The sequence below is a fragment of the Haematobia irritans genome, chromosome 1 (genome assembly GCF_050003625.1).
Source record: "Haematobia irritans isolate KBUSLIRL chromosome 1, ASM5000362v1, whole genome shotgun sequence".
Lineage (NCBI taxonomy): Eukaryota > Metazoa > Arthropoda > Insecta > Diptera > Muscidae > Haematobia > Haematobia irritans.
This window is the reverse complement of record NC_134397.1, coordinates 56750141-56765548: the sequence shown is the minus strand read 5'-3', so window position 1 is coordinate 56765548 and position 15408 is coordinate 56750141. Positions and strand designations below refer to the sequence as shown.

Here is a 15408-nt window from a genome sequence, read left to right as displayed (position 1 = left end):
GGAGGTCGTTTTATATGGGGACCATACCAAAACATGGACCGATACTCACAAATTTTGGCACACGTATTTGTGGTCCTACAATACCTCTAGATTTCCAATTTCAGGTAAATTGAATAAAAACTGCGGTTTCTATAAGCCCAAGAAGTAAAATCGGGAGATCGGCCTCTATGGGGGCTATACCAAAACATGGACCGATACTCACCATTTTTGGCACACCTCTTTATGGTCATAAAATACCTCTAGATTTCAAATTTCAGGTAAATTGGATAAAAACTACGATTTCTATAAGCCCAAGACCCCAAATCGGGAGGTCGGTTTATATGGGGACTATATCAAAATCTGTACCGATATAGCCCATCTTCGAACTTGACCTGCCTGCAGACAAAAGACAGTTTGTGCAAAATTTCAGCACGATTGCTTCAGACAGACGGACATCATTATATCGTCTTAGAATTTCTCCCTGATCAAGAATATATATATTTTATATAGTCGGAAATCGATATTTCGATGTGTTACAAACGGAATGACAAACTTATTATACCCCCGTCACCATTCTATGGTGGTGGGTATAAACATATGGGAAAGATTTAAATTTGAACCAATTTTGAGGCAACGAGAGATATGTATTAGAATTATAGGAAAATTGGAGTCAGTTTTAATTGTTTTCGACTTACCAGAAGAAAAATGTGGCTATTTTGGCCATTTTTGCCCAAATCGGAAAATCATATATAACATATGGAAGCTATACCTAAATCCGAACCGATTTCAACCAAATTTGCCATTCACAGATACAATATTATTTCTACTCCCTGAGCAAAATTTAAAGCAAATTAGCACGAAACTCTGGCTTCTGGGGCCACATAAGTCCATATTGGGCGAAAGATGTATATGGAAGCTATATCTAAATCTGAACCGATTTCAACCAAATTCGGCATGCATAGCTACAATATTAATTCTTCTCCCTGAGCAAAATTTAAAGCAAATTAAGACAAAACTCTAGCTTCTGGGGCCATATATAAGTGCATATCGGGCGAAAGATATATATGGGAGCTATATCTAAAACTGAACCGATTTCTTCCAAAATCAATAGGGTTCTATTCTGGCCCAAAATACATACTTGTGCCAAATTTGAAGACGATTGGACTAAAATTGCATTTTTGTCAAAGTAACCATATGTCTACTTCGTCTCTTTCTGGGTGTAGCAAACACATGCGCTAACTTATAATACCCTGTTTCACAGTGTGGTGCAGGGTATAAATATTATCTACTGAATTTGTGTACAATAACACACATAGTAGCAGTATTTATTTTTAAAAGATATTCCGAATTTTCGATGAGCTCTTACTAAGAAATTGCTTTGAGTGTAAGTAACCTTCGTAGCCAATTTTCTTTTTGCCTTGCCATCCGCATTATCATGACTCATTGAGGTCCTTTCGTTTGTTTTTGTACAACCACGAAAAAAATCGATACTCATACATATTCCGTTTTAGGTCTATATGCCATTGCTGTTTTGTAACTATAGATACCTACATAGCATTTGCGTCTGGTACTTAATACAAATAGGATTAAGGGAGTGGTTGGCAGATGGTTGGTTTATAGAATGATGTACACATCAGAGGAAATTGTTATACATTCAACACATTGTTTAAGGAGTGGTATTATGTAGCTGTTATACACAGATGGTGATGATGACTAATGCCATACTATATGTACATATTCCTTTTTTCGTTTACTACCTACCCTATTTGAAGGACATAAACTGTTCCATAGAAGGACAAATGATTTGCGTGTAAAATATAGGTAATACATATATACAAATTTAATGCATATTGAAAAGGATTTCAGAATTGCAATACGGTAATGTACTCAATTTAGTAATATGTGTTCAGCTAATAATATAATTTTGGAATTGTTGAGATAATTATGCAAATGGGAGTAGGAAATATTTTGTTTTCTCTTATGCTGATTTTTGGGCAATCACAGGATATGTCCTTATATAGATTGTTATACAATAGCTTTTCATATATTTTTTTGTTATTTTTCGTCAACATAAGACATGTATTAGACCATACACATTTAACAGACAAAGTTTGCTATTATTGAGAAGAATGACAGATTTCCCTGAATATCGCAATCAATAGCGTTGACTATTGTACAAATTGTTATAAATAAATTCTTATATACATATAAATTAATAAACAAATTCTCCTAGATTGGGAACAAACTTCGACCTATTTATTGCGAGCAACTAACAGGCGGAAGAATGGTCAGATTTTTGACATAGTTTGATACCTAAAGCAGTTCCAAGTTATCGTACACCGGAAATTTCCATAGATCACTTTCCTAGCATTATTTATTTATTTATTTATTCTTTATTATATATTAATTTTATAAACCTTGCATTAAAGACAAATTATGGGGAGGGGGTGTACTATTGAAAATTAGTTTGGCCTGCTACAGTTATAGCCGCACGTTTGATTCCTTGCCCACAATGATGACTTATCACTTCGATGCGATTGAAACCTAGCATTATTTATTTATTTATTCTTTATTATATATTAATTTTATAAACCTTTCATTCATGGCAGAGAGAAGTTCACCAATGTGGTATCACAATGGACTGAATAGTCTAAGTGAGCCTGATACATCGGGCTGCCACCTAACCTAACCTAACCTATGGCAGACGAGAGAAACAAATCTTCTTTAAGTTGTATACTGTGATCGTATTTTAATCTAACTTAATTTAACAGACTCTAAGAAATTAAAAACACGAAAATTTACTATTTAAAAAAAAATTGATTTTACAAAAATTCTCTGAAACACGAACATAGGAACCAACTTCAGATCAAACATTTGGTCAAAATTAAACTACTTCTTGTTACTCACTGTTTTTCATTTTCTACCATTTCCTTCTCTTGGAAACCGATGTCACTTTGGCAATCTATTGATGCGCAATCCTTACTAAATATGAAATATTATATTAGTAGCATATATTATGGATATTAATTCCACTTACTCCAAACGGGAACGCTTGCGTGGATTTCCTCTAATTGGTATTGCTCCCGGCAAGAGAAAATTTTTTTTATTCCCTTCAACAATATGGGATGGAAAAAAATGGTCCTCACATACGTATTGGTTTTTCTCCAAACTTATTCCAACAGACTGAGACCATTTTTCTAGAAGGGCCTCATCTGTTGTTGGCACTCTGTGAAAAGAGCAGCTTTCACTACGGCCATCCCTCTTTCCACACACGCGACACTTTCTCATTTTATTTTACCTATTTTCACAAAACAAAATATTTAATTGAAATCATGGCAGAATAAATATGCCTAAATATGTCTTGATTGAAATTTTAATTTTAACTGTCACTGTTGTCAGTTAAAATAAACACATTGTTTTGTTTGTAAACACACTTGGTAAACACAATAGACAATCTAAGTTCTGCTCAAATGAAAAAATTTTAATCACCTGATAGCTTGAAAATACCTTCCTAATTCTTCCATGCTTGCATTAAAGACAATGTCTTCTTTGTACTCTTCCCCAAATTATGGGGAGGGGGTGTACTATTGAAAATTGGTTTGGCCTGCTATTGTTATAGCCGCACGTTTGATTCCTTACGTTTCATTCGATTCGATTGAAACCGATCCTAGAACAGCTTGAGACAGGTCAGACATGCGAAGAGAGACGAAGCAAACACCAAAATTATTCATCCATTTGAGGTTTCCCGAAAAATCTTAGTATTCCTTTTAGAACAAAACTTATTTAGACTCACAAATATCTACATGCGCTCAAGGAAATTTGTTCGTATGTACAGTAGAAAAATATGCTGAAACAGTAGAAAAAATCTGCTGGAAAACTGAAATAAGAAATTTGGTTACCATTTATCTCGACACAATAAACAATGGTTTCAATAGCTTTTGGGAACATTTGACAGTTGGGGTTGACAACAAAGAACTTTTTACGGCCATTTTCATGTATCTCCGTTAGACTTTAACCCCCCAGTTAACAGAAAGTTAAGTCGAAATATCTTCTCTCCGGTTAACTTAAACTGAATTTTTTTTTTTGCAGTTAAGTTCCTAACTGGCATATGGAATATATAGACAAGATGACAGACATGTCCATAGTACGGTTTAAAAGTTCGTTAGCTAACGTAGCACTAACGGAGCTTCCTGAAAATGGGGGTTAGTCCTTTAAAAATTATTTGTGATCTGCTTATGGCTAATTCTGGACCGGTATCGATTAGTTTTTGTATGGTTGCTAGCTCAGATTAGGTTAGGCTGAAAAGAGGATTCTGTCTTAGGAAGACTTGTGCGTTCTAGATTATCCATCAAATCTTACACTTCATTTACTCTATGAACACCGCATTCCTAACGAATTTCTCAATTAGTTCCCAGTCCCTGTTTCCATATTGGACCAGGTTCGGAATTGGCTTTTCCCCATATGGCGGGCTCCAAATCTCCTCACAATACGCTCTACATACACACAAAAAAAAATTTTTTCTGATTCAATCACGAAATTAATTGATCCAATTAATTTTTAATTTAAATGTCTTCAATCACAGAAATGATAGTATCAATTAAAAAATTAATTGAAGGTCAATTAAAAAGTTAATTGATCCAATTAAAAAATTAATTGATGCTATTATTTTTGTGATTGATTTTTGTTTCAATTAAAAAATTTGTTGAATCAATAAAATTTTTAATTGAAAATTTTTTAAAACTCAATTAAAATTTTAATTGGAAAAATTTTCGTGAAATTTTTTTGTGTGTACATTATCTTTTGCTGATCCTAATAGGAATAGATGTACTCTCAACTCTATGATGCCGGTAATGATTCTCATTGGTCGTTAGGACTTTTGTCATACTCTCCTTCCGAGTCACCGTGCTGCAATGGTTAGCATATCCACCTTCCATACAAAGGATCATGGGCTCAATCCGAGTTTCGACCGAATACCAAAAAAGTTTTTTTTTTTTTGTAGCGGTGGATTATCCCCTCTCGGTAATGCTGGTGATATTTCTGAGTGTTTCAAGGTTCTATACTTAACCTTGGTCATTAGATCTTGTATCTTACTCTCCTTGAAAGCCAACGTGGTGCAATGCTTGGCATGCCCACACAAAGGCTCATGGGCTCAACCCGAGTTTCAAACGAATACCAAAAAAGTTGTTTTTTTTTGTAGCGGTGGATTATCCCCTCCACGTAATACTAATTTCTGAGTTTCCGTTCAAACTCGTCTATAAAATGGAGAGCTAAACCTAGAATCTGGCAGCTCTCAGTGATAAGGGAGATGTTGCTTGGACTAAATACTCTAAGTGAGTTTGAAATTATGGGCTATCACAAACCCTAACCTAACGTACTCTCCTTCAGTACGAATATTGGACATTGGGTTTTCAGCAGATTGATACAGAATTTCAATATTCCACAGACCTAAATTGCCATGCGTCCCAATGCTGTTGGTTGCAAAACCAATTGGTTGTTGTTCACAAGAATCTATGACATATTGTCAAATGATTTTTTTATGAACATAATTTTTCCACATCTAGAAAGTGACTAGCAGCTAAATTTAAACCCAAGCAAAACCTGCATATATGTATGTACATATATCAGGAAGTCCAATAGCATACCAAACCATGAAACTCTTTCACCTTCTGATGCAAAGATTTTTCCTATTTACATTTTTAGCCTCAGTTTTGGCTATTTGTGTAGTCAAATTAAATAAATTGATGGCTTTCGACGTATGTAGATCTATTAGCACTTTTCGCTGTTTTTTTTTTTTACATGAAGCCTCTGATTATTCATAATATATTTTATTAAATCTATTAATTAATTTGTGATGACACGTTTCAAGTCCATCTTAAGATGAGTGTAAACAAATAAATCATTTTGTTACAGAATTATTCAGATTAGTAATTTCCTTGAAATATATCATGCGATAATGGGTGTAAATATAATGGAACAAATCTAATCTATTCCATTCAAACTCACTTGAATGTTTCAACTTCGTGTAAAAAATTTGACCCCCCCCCCCCCCCCCCCCTAACACACTCTTCAACCCCTTACCAGCTCTCTAAAAAAAAACAACCACGCTCATGCAAAGAAAAACCTACGCCAGTTCGACGACTTGCTCAATCTGTACGTATGAAATCATCATCTATTTGTCTTTTAACATCCATATAAGGCAATCTGTGTGTGTGGTTGGTTGGCTGCTTGGTTGTTGAGTATAGATAGAATTTATGGAGTTGTTTAGAGGTATTCTTTAAAACCGAAAATAGCACATCAGCATTTAGAAATACAAACGAACGGTTACAATCACACATATCTCATGAATTCTGCTTACCTACACTCGTGTCAGCTACAAATAAAATTGAAATACTGTACCATGGCAGCGATATCTACTTTCAACATGAAATGATGAAGCCCACCAAACTCAGTTGTTATGACTCATTAGTACCATATGCCCAGAGTGAATGTATATGCTTGGATGAAATTTAAAATAATGAAGATTATACCTCATTTTCTTTTGCTAGCTTTCTCTTTTCCTAATAGAAAATCATAAAATCTTTCCATTCTGCTGGTGCATTGGAAATCATAAACAAAAGTTCGTTGCACTACTAGTAGAGCACCAACAAAAATTTCCCCAGCCTTGTAAAACATGGTCCCTCCTCCTGTCCATAAATAAAATACCAAATTAAGATATTCTTTTCATTGAAGTGCAATCGTGTTCATTTATTTTCTTGTATCTTCTTTTTGAAGATTTTTTTTTTTGCATTCTTTTCTTTTTTTAAAATTTATCAAAAAATGATTCGTCAAAGTTTTTAAATGTTTTTTCGAAGTAGTTTTCCGGAAAAGGTTAGAATCTTCAATTAACTTCTTCTTTGTGTGGGGGCGGCAATGTCTTTTGCTTAATATTCTTCGGCACCCTCACCTTCGCCATCACCAGAGTCCATACCGACTTCCTCGTAATCCTTCTCGAGGGCAGCCAAATCTTCACGGGCCTCAGAGAATTCACCTTCTTCCATACCCTCACCGACGTACCAATGGACGAAAGCACGCTTGGCGTACATCAAATCGAACTTATGATCGAGACGAGCCCAAGCCTCAGCAATGGCGGTTGTGTTGGACAACATGCAGACGGCACGTTGTACCTTGGCCAAATCACCACCAGGCACAACAGTGGGTGGTTGGTAGTTAATACCGACCTTGAAACCAGTGGGACACCAGTCAACGAATTGAATGGTGCGCTTGGTCTTGATGGTGGCAATGGCGGCATTGACATCCTTGGGCACAACATCACCACGGTACAACATGCAGCAGGCCATGTATTTGCCATGACGAGGATCGCATTTGACCATCTGGTTGGCTGGTTCGAAGCAGGCATTGGTGATTTCGGCAACAGACAATTGTTCGTGGTAAGCTTTCTCGGCCGAAATGACGGGGGCATAGGTGACCAAGGGGAAATGGATACGTGGGTAGGGCACCAAGTTAGTCTGGAATTCAGTCAAATCGACATTGAGGGCACCATCGAAACGCAACGAGGCTGTGATGGAGGAAACAATTTGACCGATCAAACGATTCAAGTTGGTGTAAGTGGGGCGTTCAATGTCCAAGTTACGACGGCAAATATCGTAGATGGCTTCGTTGTCGACCATGAAGGCGCAGTCGGAATGTTCCAAAGTAGTGTGGGTGGTCAAGATAGAGTTGTAGGGTTCAACCACAGCAGTCGATACTTGGGGAGCGGGGTAGATGGCGAATTCCAATTTGGATTTTTTGCCATAATCGACAGACAAACGTTCCATCAACAAGGAAGTGAAACCGGAACCGGTACCACCACCGAAAGAGTGGAAGATGAGGAAACCTTGGAGACCAGTACATTGATCGGCCAACTTGCGGATACGGTCAAGAACCAAATCGACAATTTCCTTGCCAATTGTGTAATGACCACGGGCGTAGTTGTTGGCAGCATCTTCCTTGCCAGTAATCAATTGTTCAGGGTGGAACAATTGGCGGTAGGTACCAGTACGTACTTCATCTACAACAGTGGGTTCCAAATCTACGAAGACAGCACGGGGAACGTGTTTGCCAGCGCCAGTTTCACTGAAGAAGGTGTTGAAAGAGTCATCACCACCACCGACAGTCTTATCAGAAGGCATTTGACCATCAGGCTGGATGCCATGTTCCAAGCAGTACAATTCCCAGCAGGCGTTACCAATTTGGACACCAGCTTGACCGACATGGATAGAGATACATTCACGCTGTAGGAAGAGAAAATTTTATACGAGATGATTAATACAGGGGGCAATGAAAAAGAACAAATTAGGCTAATTATCATAAGACATCGAAATTCTTTGAAAAAATGTGACATTTTTTTCTATGACGCTGACTGAGGAAAAATGACGTCAACTTGTGATTATGGGGCGCGGCCGGCGTCAACATATAGAGAAATTTTGTAAATGTGTATGTACACCTTAATGAAACACAATTTTCGTTGCTGCACACCGGCAATTTTATGCTCAAGCAGGAAGTAAAAGCGATATTTTCATTTATGAAATTAATTAATTAAATGTTTCCGAAAGATCTAATTTTCAAGAATTTTCTGAAGAAACAATTTTCATTCATTCCAATAATTTTCAATTTTTCTTAATTTTCATTTAAACATAATTTTATTTCTTATGACAAATTGTTTCACTCATCTTTTCACAATCATTTTTATGGTCACACGCCAAATTTTCGGTTTTATTTCATTCACTAATCCATTTACTTACCATGTTGAAATTTAGTTTTTAACACACAAGACAAGAGTATATAAAAATTTGTTGTTGTATTGACGTAAGTTCGGTGCAGCCGGCTATGAAGCTTTCCAAACTTTGATATCGAATGACTTCGTGTCGAAGTTACTACTTCTATTTATATGCGTTGACGACGCCTACTTCGTTTTAACGAAAAAAATTATAAAATACAACGAACACATGTATTTGCAATGTTGCCCCTACTGCTGCGGCTTTGTTCAGTAATAAAATGGCAGCATTTATGTTTGCGTTGGAGGGGTACTAATGGGCAGTTTAGATGGACAGATTTGTTGAACGAACTTCCTCATAAGAGGATTTTTGTCGAAATCCTCATAGATTTCAATAGGAAACAGAGAATGAAGCCGACCCATTTTTGTCGGCGGCGGCTGACACTAAATATTTGCCTCCGGCGGCGGCGGCTTGACAGCTAAGCCGATAAAAAATTATCTATTCGGCGGCGCAAAATTATCTATTATAAAATCAATTTGAAGTTTTCCGAATTGTAATGATATTAGTTGTACAACCAATCCTACAATCAAATTTACATTTCATTCAAATTTTTTGAGCTAAATTTTTGTAAAACTATTATAGCAACTTGATTATAATTCATTGAAGGTGGAAAGTTCAAAATTTTGGCAAAAACTATATCAAATATTATTAAATTTTTCTGATTTAAACTGAAAAAGATCGAACAAGAAACAAAATAAATCAAATATAAACCAATATTTTAGATTAATTGGCGGCTAAATTTGAGTCGAGATGAGTCGACATATTCGGCGGCGGCGTCGACTGCTAAAAACGGGTCGGCGACGGCTAAAATCGGCGGCGCGACTCGGCGGCTTCATTCTCTGATAGGAAAGTATCAGCTGGCTCGTAGAGGATTTCAGCAAAATCTCGTTTAAAATCCCCTATACTGCCGTGTGCAATTGTGGTTTAGTACTAAAAATACGTATTTTGTAACCCTGCCCCAATTTTCACTATAGATGTATGTGTGTGTGTGCACATACTGCGCCGTCCAGATTATAAGTTATTCCGGGCAGAATGTCTGTTTTTACAAGAACTGGTGAGAAAATTGAAGTGTAGGGCTAATGACTTAAGGTGGGTATTAAGTTCTTTCACGATTACTTTTCTTTAAAGGCCGGTATGCACCTCTAGCGAAATTTTCGGTAGCAATAATTGTAGACTTTATTTAATTGTAGACAAAAAAAAACAGGACTGTGTACACAACTTTTAAACCAGCTAATAGCTTTTAAAAATTGTTAATATATGTTCCAAATATTCCTCAAATAAATTGTTTATTATTTACAGACATTTTAAAACTTTTACGCACACAATGATTGTAATAAATTAAATGTTTGCTGCCAAAATATGCTTTTGACAAAAAAAAAAAAACTTTGAAATACAACGTTCCGGAAGATATTGTTGATGGCTTCTTAGCTATTACCCTGTCAACAAGCTATATGTAACAATCGAGGACCTCCTCTTTGAGAATATTGGTGTGGCGTGTGAAATTGGCCTTGATGTGAAGGCAAATTTTATGATCAAGGACTGAGTATTTGTGCAGCTCTTAAGCGTATTAGTCCCACCAAAGACATGTATGTCGTACATAAAGATTGTATGATTATCCTTATTCAATCAAAAATATAAGAAACAACTTTATGTCAGCTGGATATGAAACGAAAGATGGTCTCGTGGATTTCAAAGTTTTGGAAAAAGTGTTTAGGGTGGATATGCTACGTTAGGTTAAAGTGGCAGCCCGATTCATTCTCAGGTTTACTTAGGCTATTCTCTTGGTCACATCCCAAATTTATAACTTCAGTCGATACCCGTCCACTGGGTCCTGAAGTTAGCAACCTAGTGGATGACTTTGAATTTCGCTGCATGGTGGCTTAATTTACCAGAACACTTGAAATTCATAATAAGTACTTATTACGTTCAGTACGACGGTATATAGAGAGGTGGATGAACATAACGTTAATTTTAAAATGTGTCCAGAAATAACATATAAACATGTTCATCCCGAATTTTGGAAAAAATGTCAGTATCACGAGCTTCGCAATTACTGAGCAACACAATGGCTTCCGCGATACAGACTGGGATAGATTCAGGCTGGTTGGATCAGACAGCGTCAAAAACACAAAAAATTTTAAAAAATACGAATGATATATTTGACGAATTGAACGTGAAGACATACTTTTCGAGAAACCCCAACAATTTGCCGAATACACGGACATCAACCGAAAAAATTGAACGACTTAACAAAGCAATAGAATATATGAAGTCAGTAAAATATCGGAGTAAGAAGATCGCGTGCCTTGAAGGTTTAAAAACCACGATACGCAGATGGCATTGGCATCGGATATTTTTGAAAATTACCAGAACATCAATTCTATACTGCTTGGGAAATTGAACCAAGATGCCTTAGAGAATTTCTTTTCCCAATTACGAGTATCATTGGGGAATAACTCCCACCCAACTGTAAGACAAGTTCGATATATCACGGCAAAACTAATTTCTCTGAAAATTCTCAACCAAAATTTAACAGTAACAAAGAACTGCGAAAATGACGACGATTTCCAATTGTAATGGCTGAAGGAAACAAAAATAAATTTGCATTGTGGGTGCGAAAGGGAGACGGTTGATACTTTTTTAACTTCTAATATAAAGGGAAAGAGTGACAGATAGATTAATACTGGATTCGAAAAACGCTCAAATGAAATGAACTTTTGAATGAACAGTGTTGTCGTGATACAATTATAAATTCGTAAATATAAAAAAAACCACATCAGAAGAATGGGGTAAATCTATTGTTTATTATTTTATTTATAATCTAGGCCAATTTAAAGTCTTATGTTAATGCTTTATCAATCAAATACGTCAAAAGATTTTCAGATATAATACAATTAAAATAATATTTTAGTTATACCAATCTGGAGATAATTTTTGTTCGCATTATAAGGCTTTTCTTCACAAGCCACTGTTTGTTCACTAAAGGTGAGTACTAAGTTTGAGTTTAGCCGCTAAAGTAAAAACTAAATCAGTAAAAAAGGCATAAAATTATACATATTTGTTGCAAATTTTATTATAACTTGATGGGAAATATCTCAAAGCAAATTTTCATAAAGTTTGTATTCCTTATGGATTATTAAACCTCTAATGACCAAGCCCATTTAATAAGGAAGCTTTTAAGAAAACAACAAAAATGGACAAAATAAAAAGAAAACTTATTTGAAACTATTCAAGAAGATTTGCAGCATATGCTGAATTTTACCGTATAAATTTTTCATGCTTAGTTCTCTTGCTTTTGTATCGTTAACATTGAAAATTTAATCAGCTGGCAAAAAAATTGGGGCATTAGAGGGTTAAAGAAAAGTAGAAGAAAATGTACCACCACACTTGAAATTCGTAATAAGTACTTATTACGTTCAGTATGACGGTTGAATAGAGAAGGTGGATGAACATAACGTTAATTTTAAAATGTGTCCAGAAATAACGTATAAACATGTTTATTCGGAATTTGGGAAAAAATGTCAGTATCACGAGCTTCTCAATTACTGAGAAACACAATGGCTTCCGCGATACGGACTGGGATAGATTCAGGCTGGTTGGATCAAACAGCGTCAAAAACACAAACATTTTTAAAAAACATGAATGACATATTTGACGAATTGAACGTCAAAACATACTTCTCGAGAAACCCCAACAATTTGCCGATTACACGGACATCAACCGAAAAAATTGAACGAGTTAACAAAGCAATAGAATATATGAAGTCAGTAAAATATCGGAGTAAGAAGATCGTGTGCCTTGAAGGTTTAAAAACCACGATACGCAACATGATGGCATTGGCATCGGATATTTTTGAAAATTGCCAGGACATCAATTTGAACCAAGACGCCTTAGAGAATTTCTTTTCTCAATAGTATAATTGGAGAATAATAAGAGAAGTTCGATATATCATCGCAAAACTAATTTCTCTACAAATTCTCAAACAAAATCTAACAGCAACAAAGAACTGCGAAAATGACGACGATTTCCAATTGTTACGGCTGAAGGAAAAAAATACTAATTTGCATTGTGTGTGCGAAAGAGAGATGGTTGATACTTTTTTACTTCTAATATAAAGGGAAAGAGAGACTGATAGAGTAATGCGCTTTACAGACTATCAGTTATTCCGGGCGACAGTGCTCGTGTCGAACATATCCCATATATTGTGCACATTATAAGTTAAGTCCGAAGGCATAATCGATACTGCTGCATGTTTATGGGATCGATAACACATTTACCAATTATTTAGTCATCGCCGACAAGTCGTATCGATGCGACACACTGTAAGATTCTTCACAAACACCGACATTCCGTCCGGAATAACTGATAGTCTGTAAAGCGCATTAGACTATTCAGACCATTGTGATACCACATTGGTGAACTTCTCTATTATCACTGAGTGCTGCCTGATTCCGTGTTAAGCTCAATGACAAGGGACCTCCTTTTTATAGCCGAGTCCGAAAGGCGTTCCACATTGCATTGAGACCACTTAAAGAAGCTTGGAAACCCCTCAGAAATGTCACCAGCATTACTGAGGTGGGTCGAAGCAGGAATCGAAACCACGACCTTGTGTGTGCAAGGCGGGTATGCTAACCATTACACCACGGTGGCTCCCATTTATGCGCATTAAGTCCGAAGGCATAGTCATCGCCGACAAGTTTTATCGATCCGACACACTGTAAGATTCTTTACAAACACCGATATTCCGTCCGGAATAACTGATAGTCTGTAATGCGCATTACAGACTATCAGAGATATGTTCGACACGAGCACTGTCGTCCGAACCCTGCATTTTTTGAATTTGGGGGCGCTTCTGAGAATCCCCACTACGTCGAAAACAGTCGAATACGATATCCAAAACTCCTCGGAAAAGCGCAAGGCATATTAAAGAGGTAAAGTCATGCAATCAGGTGACTAATATCGACATTCATCTTGTCAAAGGCTTTGTTTACGTTTAGTAGGTTTGTTTACATTCTTTGTGTACATAAATATTACAATACAACAACAATACACATACACAAATGTCAACTTAAGTGACCTGCCATTTTAGTTTGACTTTCTAAATATCATGGGGGGGTACACACGTTTGCTCGTGACTTTACCTTTAATTAATATGCCTTGGGAAAAGCGCCGTCACTATTGAGAAGTTGTACCAAGCCAAGTTACTACAAAAAAGTATCGCATGAGTGCAATTATTAGGTGCCCTTCTGGATACATTTAGAAGGACACCAATAAGGGCCCCTTCAAACAATCAGACAAAGTGCATTTTAAGATAGTTGTAAAAGAATCATTGTGGTCTAGTAAAACACGATTGTTTAGAGGTTTATTAATTTTATTAAACATTTATAAATTCTCAAAAATATAACATTTATACGACTATCACATCACATTTAACATATTTTTATGCATTAAGGCCGGTACTCTGTTCGGTTTTCGCGTTGAAACTCCATACAAAATTAAAAAATGCGAAAAACTAGCGAAATTTTTTCATTTGTGGTACTTTGTTTTTTCGAGTTGAAAAACTGACGTTTATAGCATGGCGCCATTTGCAATGTGAATTAAGAAATAATTTATTTATTAAAACTATTTGTGTGGGTTTATAACACAAACACGGATTATATTTTTGTTCCGAAACTATACAAAGGATCAGAGGAGCAGCAGATCAATTGCCCAAGGAAAATAAAATGTTAATTTTGTAATAACAAACAGCAACCACCAACTTAATTCAATATTGCTCCCTGTAAAATAACGCTCCAAGTTACCTAAATAAACACCGCTTTCTATGTGCGAAATAATGGTTTCTATAAAAATTTTTCGCAAGAATGAACATAGTACCGGCCTTTAATAAATGATTGATGTTGAGTTACATGTTGTAACGTCTATCAGCCAGTGCTTTTATTCCCAATGGAGGCAGCGTGTCTGGAAAAATATTTGAAAAACTATCACTTTATTCCATTTGGAATGTCAAAAATTGTTCACCAATACGGTACATATTACGGTACAGAATTCTGTTGTACCTTGTTCTACTTCCGTTTCCTGTTTAGGATTTGAGATTGATTCCGGATTGAGTTTCACGGGTCATATTTCCTCTTTCTGCTCAAAAGTGAATCTGACTCTAAGGAAGTTATATAGTATTGATGTTATTCTACCGATTGATGTACGACACAGACTAGCTCAGGTCCTACCCATGCCGAATATTTTGTATGGACTGGAGGTTTATTCAGGTACTAATGCATCGAACTTACGTAAATTACATTCTTGTTTTCATGGTATTTTAAGATACGTTTATGGCTCACATGCGCGTGATAACTACGACTTCTACTCTTTCAGTTTTTGGGTTGTTCATTTGACAACTTTTTGAACTTGAGATGCTTGTATTTTTTCTTCTGTGTGGTGAAATTTGGTTCACCACTGTATTTGATGGAGTCAATAACGTTTTTGAATAAGACTAGAAATACACAGGTGCTGTTGGATCATTTTCACCATCTTGTCTTTGAGAGATCGGTTTCTGTACGTGTAGCCAGGTTACGGAACTCGCTACCTCATCACCTTAAAAATTTCTCTATTACTCCCCTGC

General features: G+C 36.1%; 2 protein-coding genes across 2 annotated transcripts; both read right to left on the bottom strand.

The window, feature by feature from the left end:
• Window positions 1-2816: 2816 nt before the first annotated feature.
• LOC142238637 (uncharacterized) lies at window positions 2817-3329 on the bottom strand. Its single transcript, XM_075310332.1, has 2 exons — window positions 3017-3329; window positions 2817-2961 (listed from the first exon to the last, which is right to left on the bottom strand). The coding sequence occupies exons 1-2, from the start codon at window positions 3265-3267 to the stop codon at window positions 2883-2885; spliced, it is 330 nt and encodes a 109-aa protein (XP_075166447.1). The 5' UTR covers window positions 3268-3329; the 3' UTR covers window positions 2817-2882.
• A 3364-nt stretch (window positions 3330-6693) lies between these two features.
• alphaTub84B (alpha-Tubulin at 84B) lies at window positions 6694-8899 on the bottom strand. The gene is made up of 2 exons (XM_075290435.1): window positions 8760-8899; window positions 6694-8249 (listed from the first exon to the last, which is right to left on the bottom strand). The coding sequence occupies exons 1-2, from the start codon at window positions 8760-8762 to the stop codon at window positions 6900-6902; spliced, it is 1353 nt and encodes a 450-aa protein (XP_075146550.1). The 5' UTR covers window positions 8763-8899; the 3' UTR covers window positions 6694-6899.
• Between the last annotated feature and the right edge of the window lie 6509 nt (window positions 8900-15408).

Bases quoted from the DNA above. Each gene is read 5' to 3' on its own strand.
- LOC142238637 (XM_075310332.1), bottom strand. From the start codon at position 3,267: ATGAGAAAGTGTCGCGTGTGTGGAAAGAGGGATGGCCGTAGTGAAAGC. The intron at 2,962-3,016 runs GTAAGTGGAATT...TTTCATATTTAG, and splicing joins CGCAAGCGTTCCCGTTTGGA to TAAGGATTGCGCATCAATAG.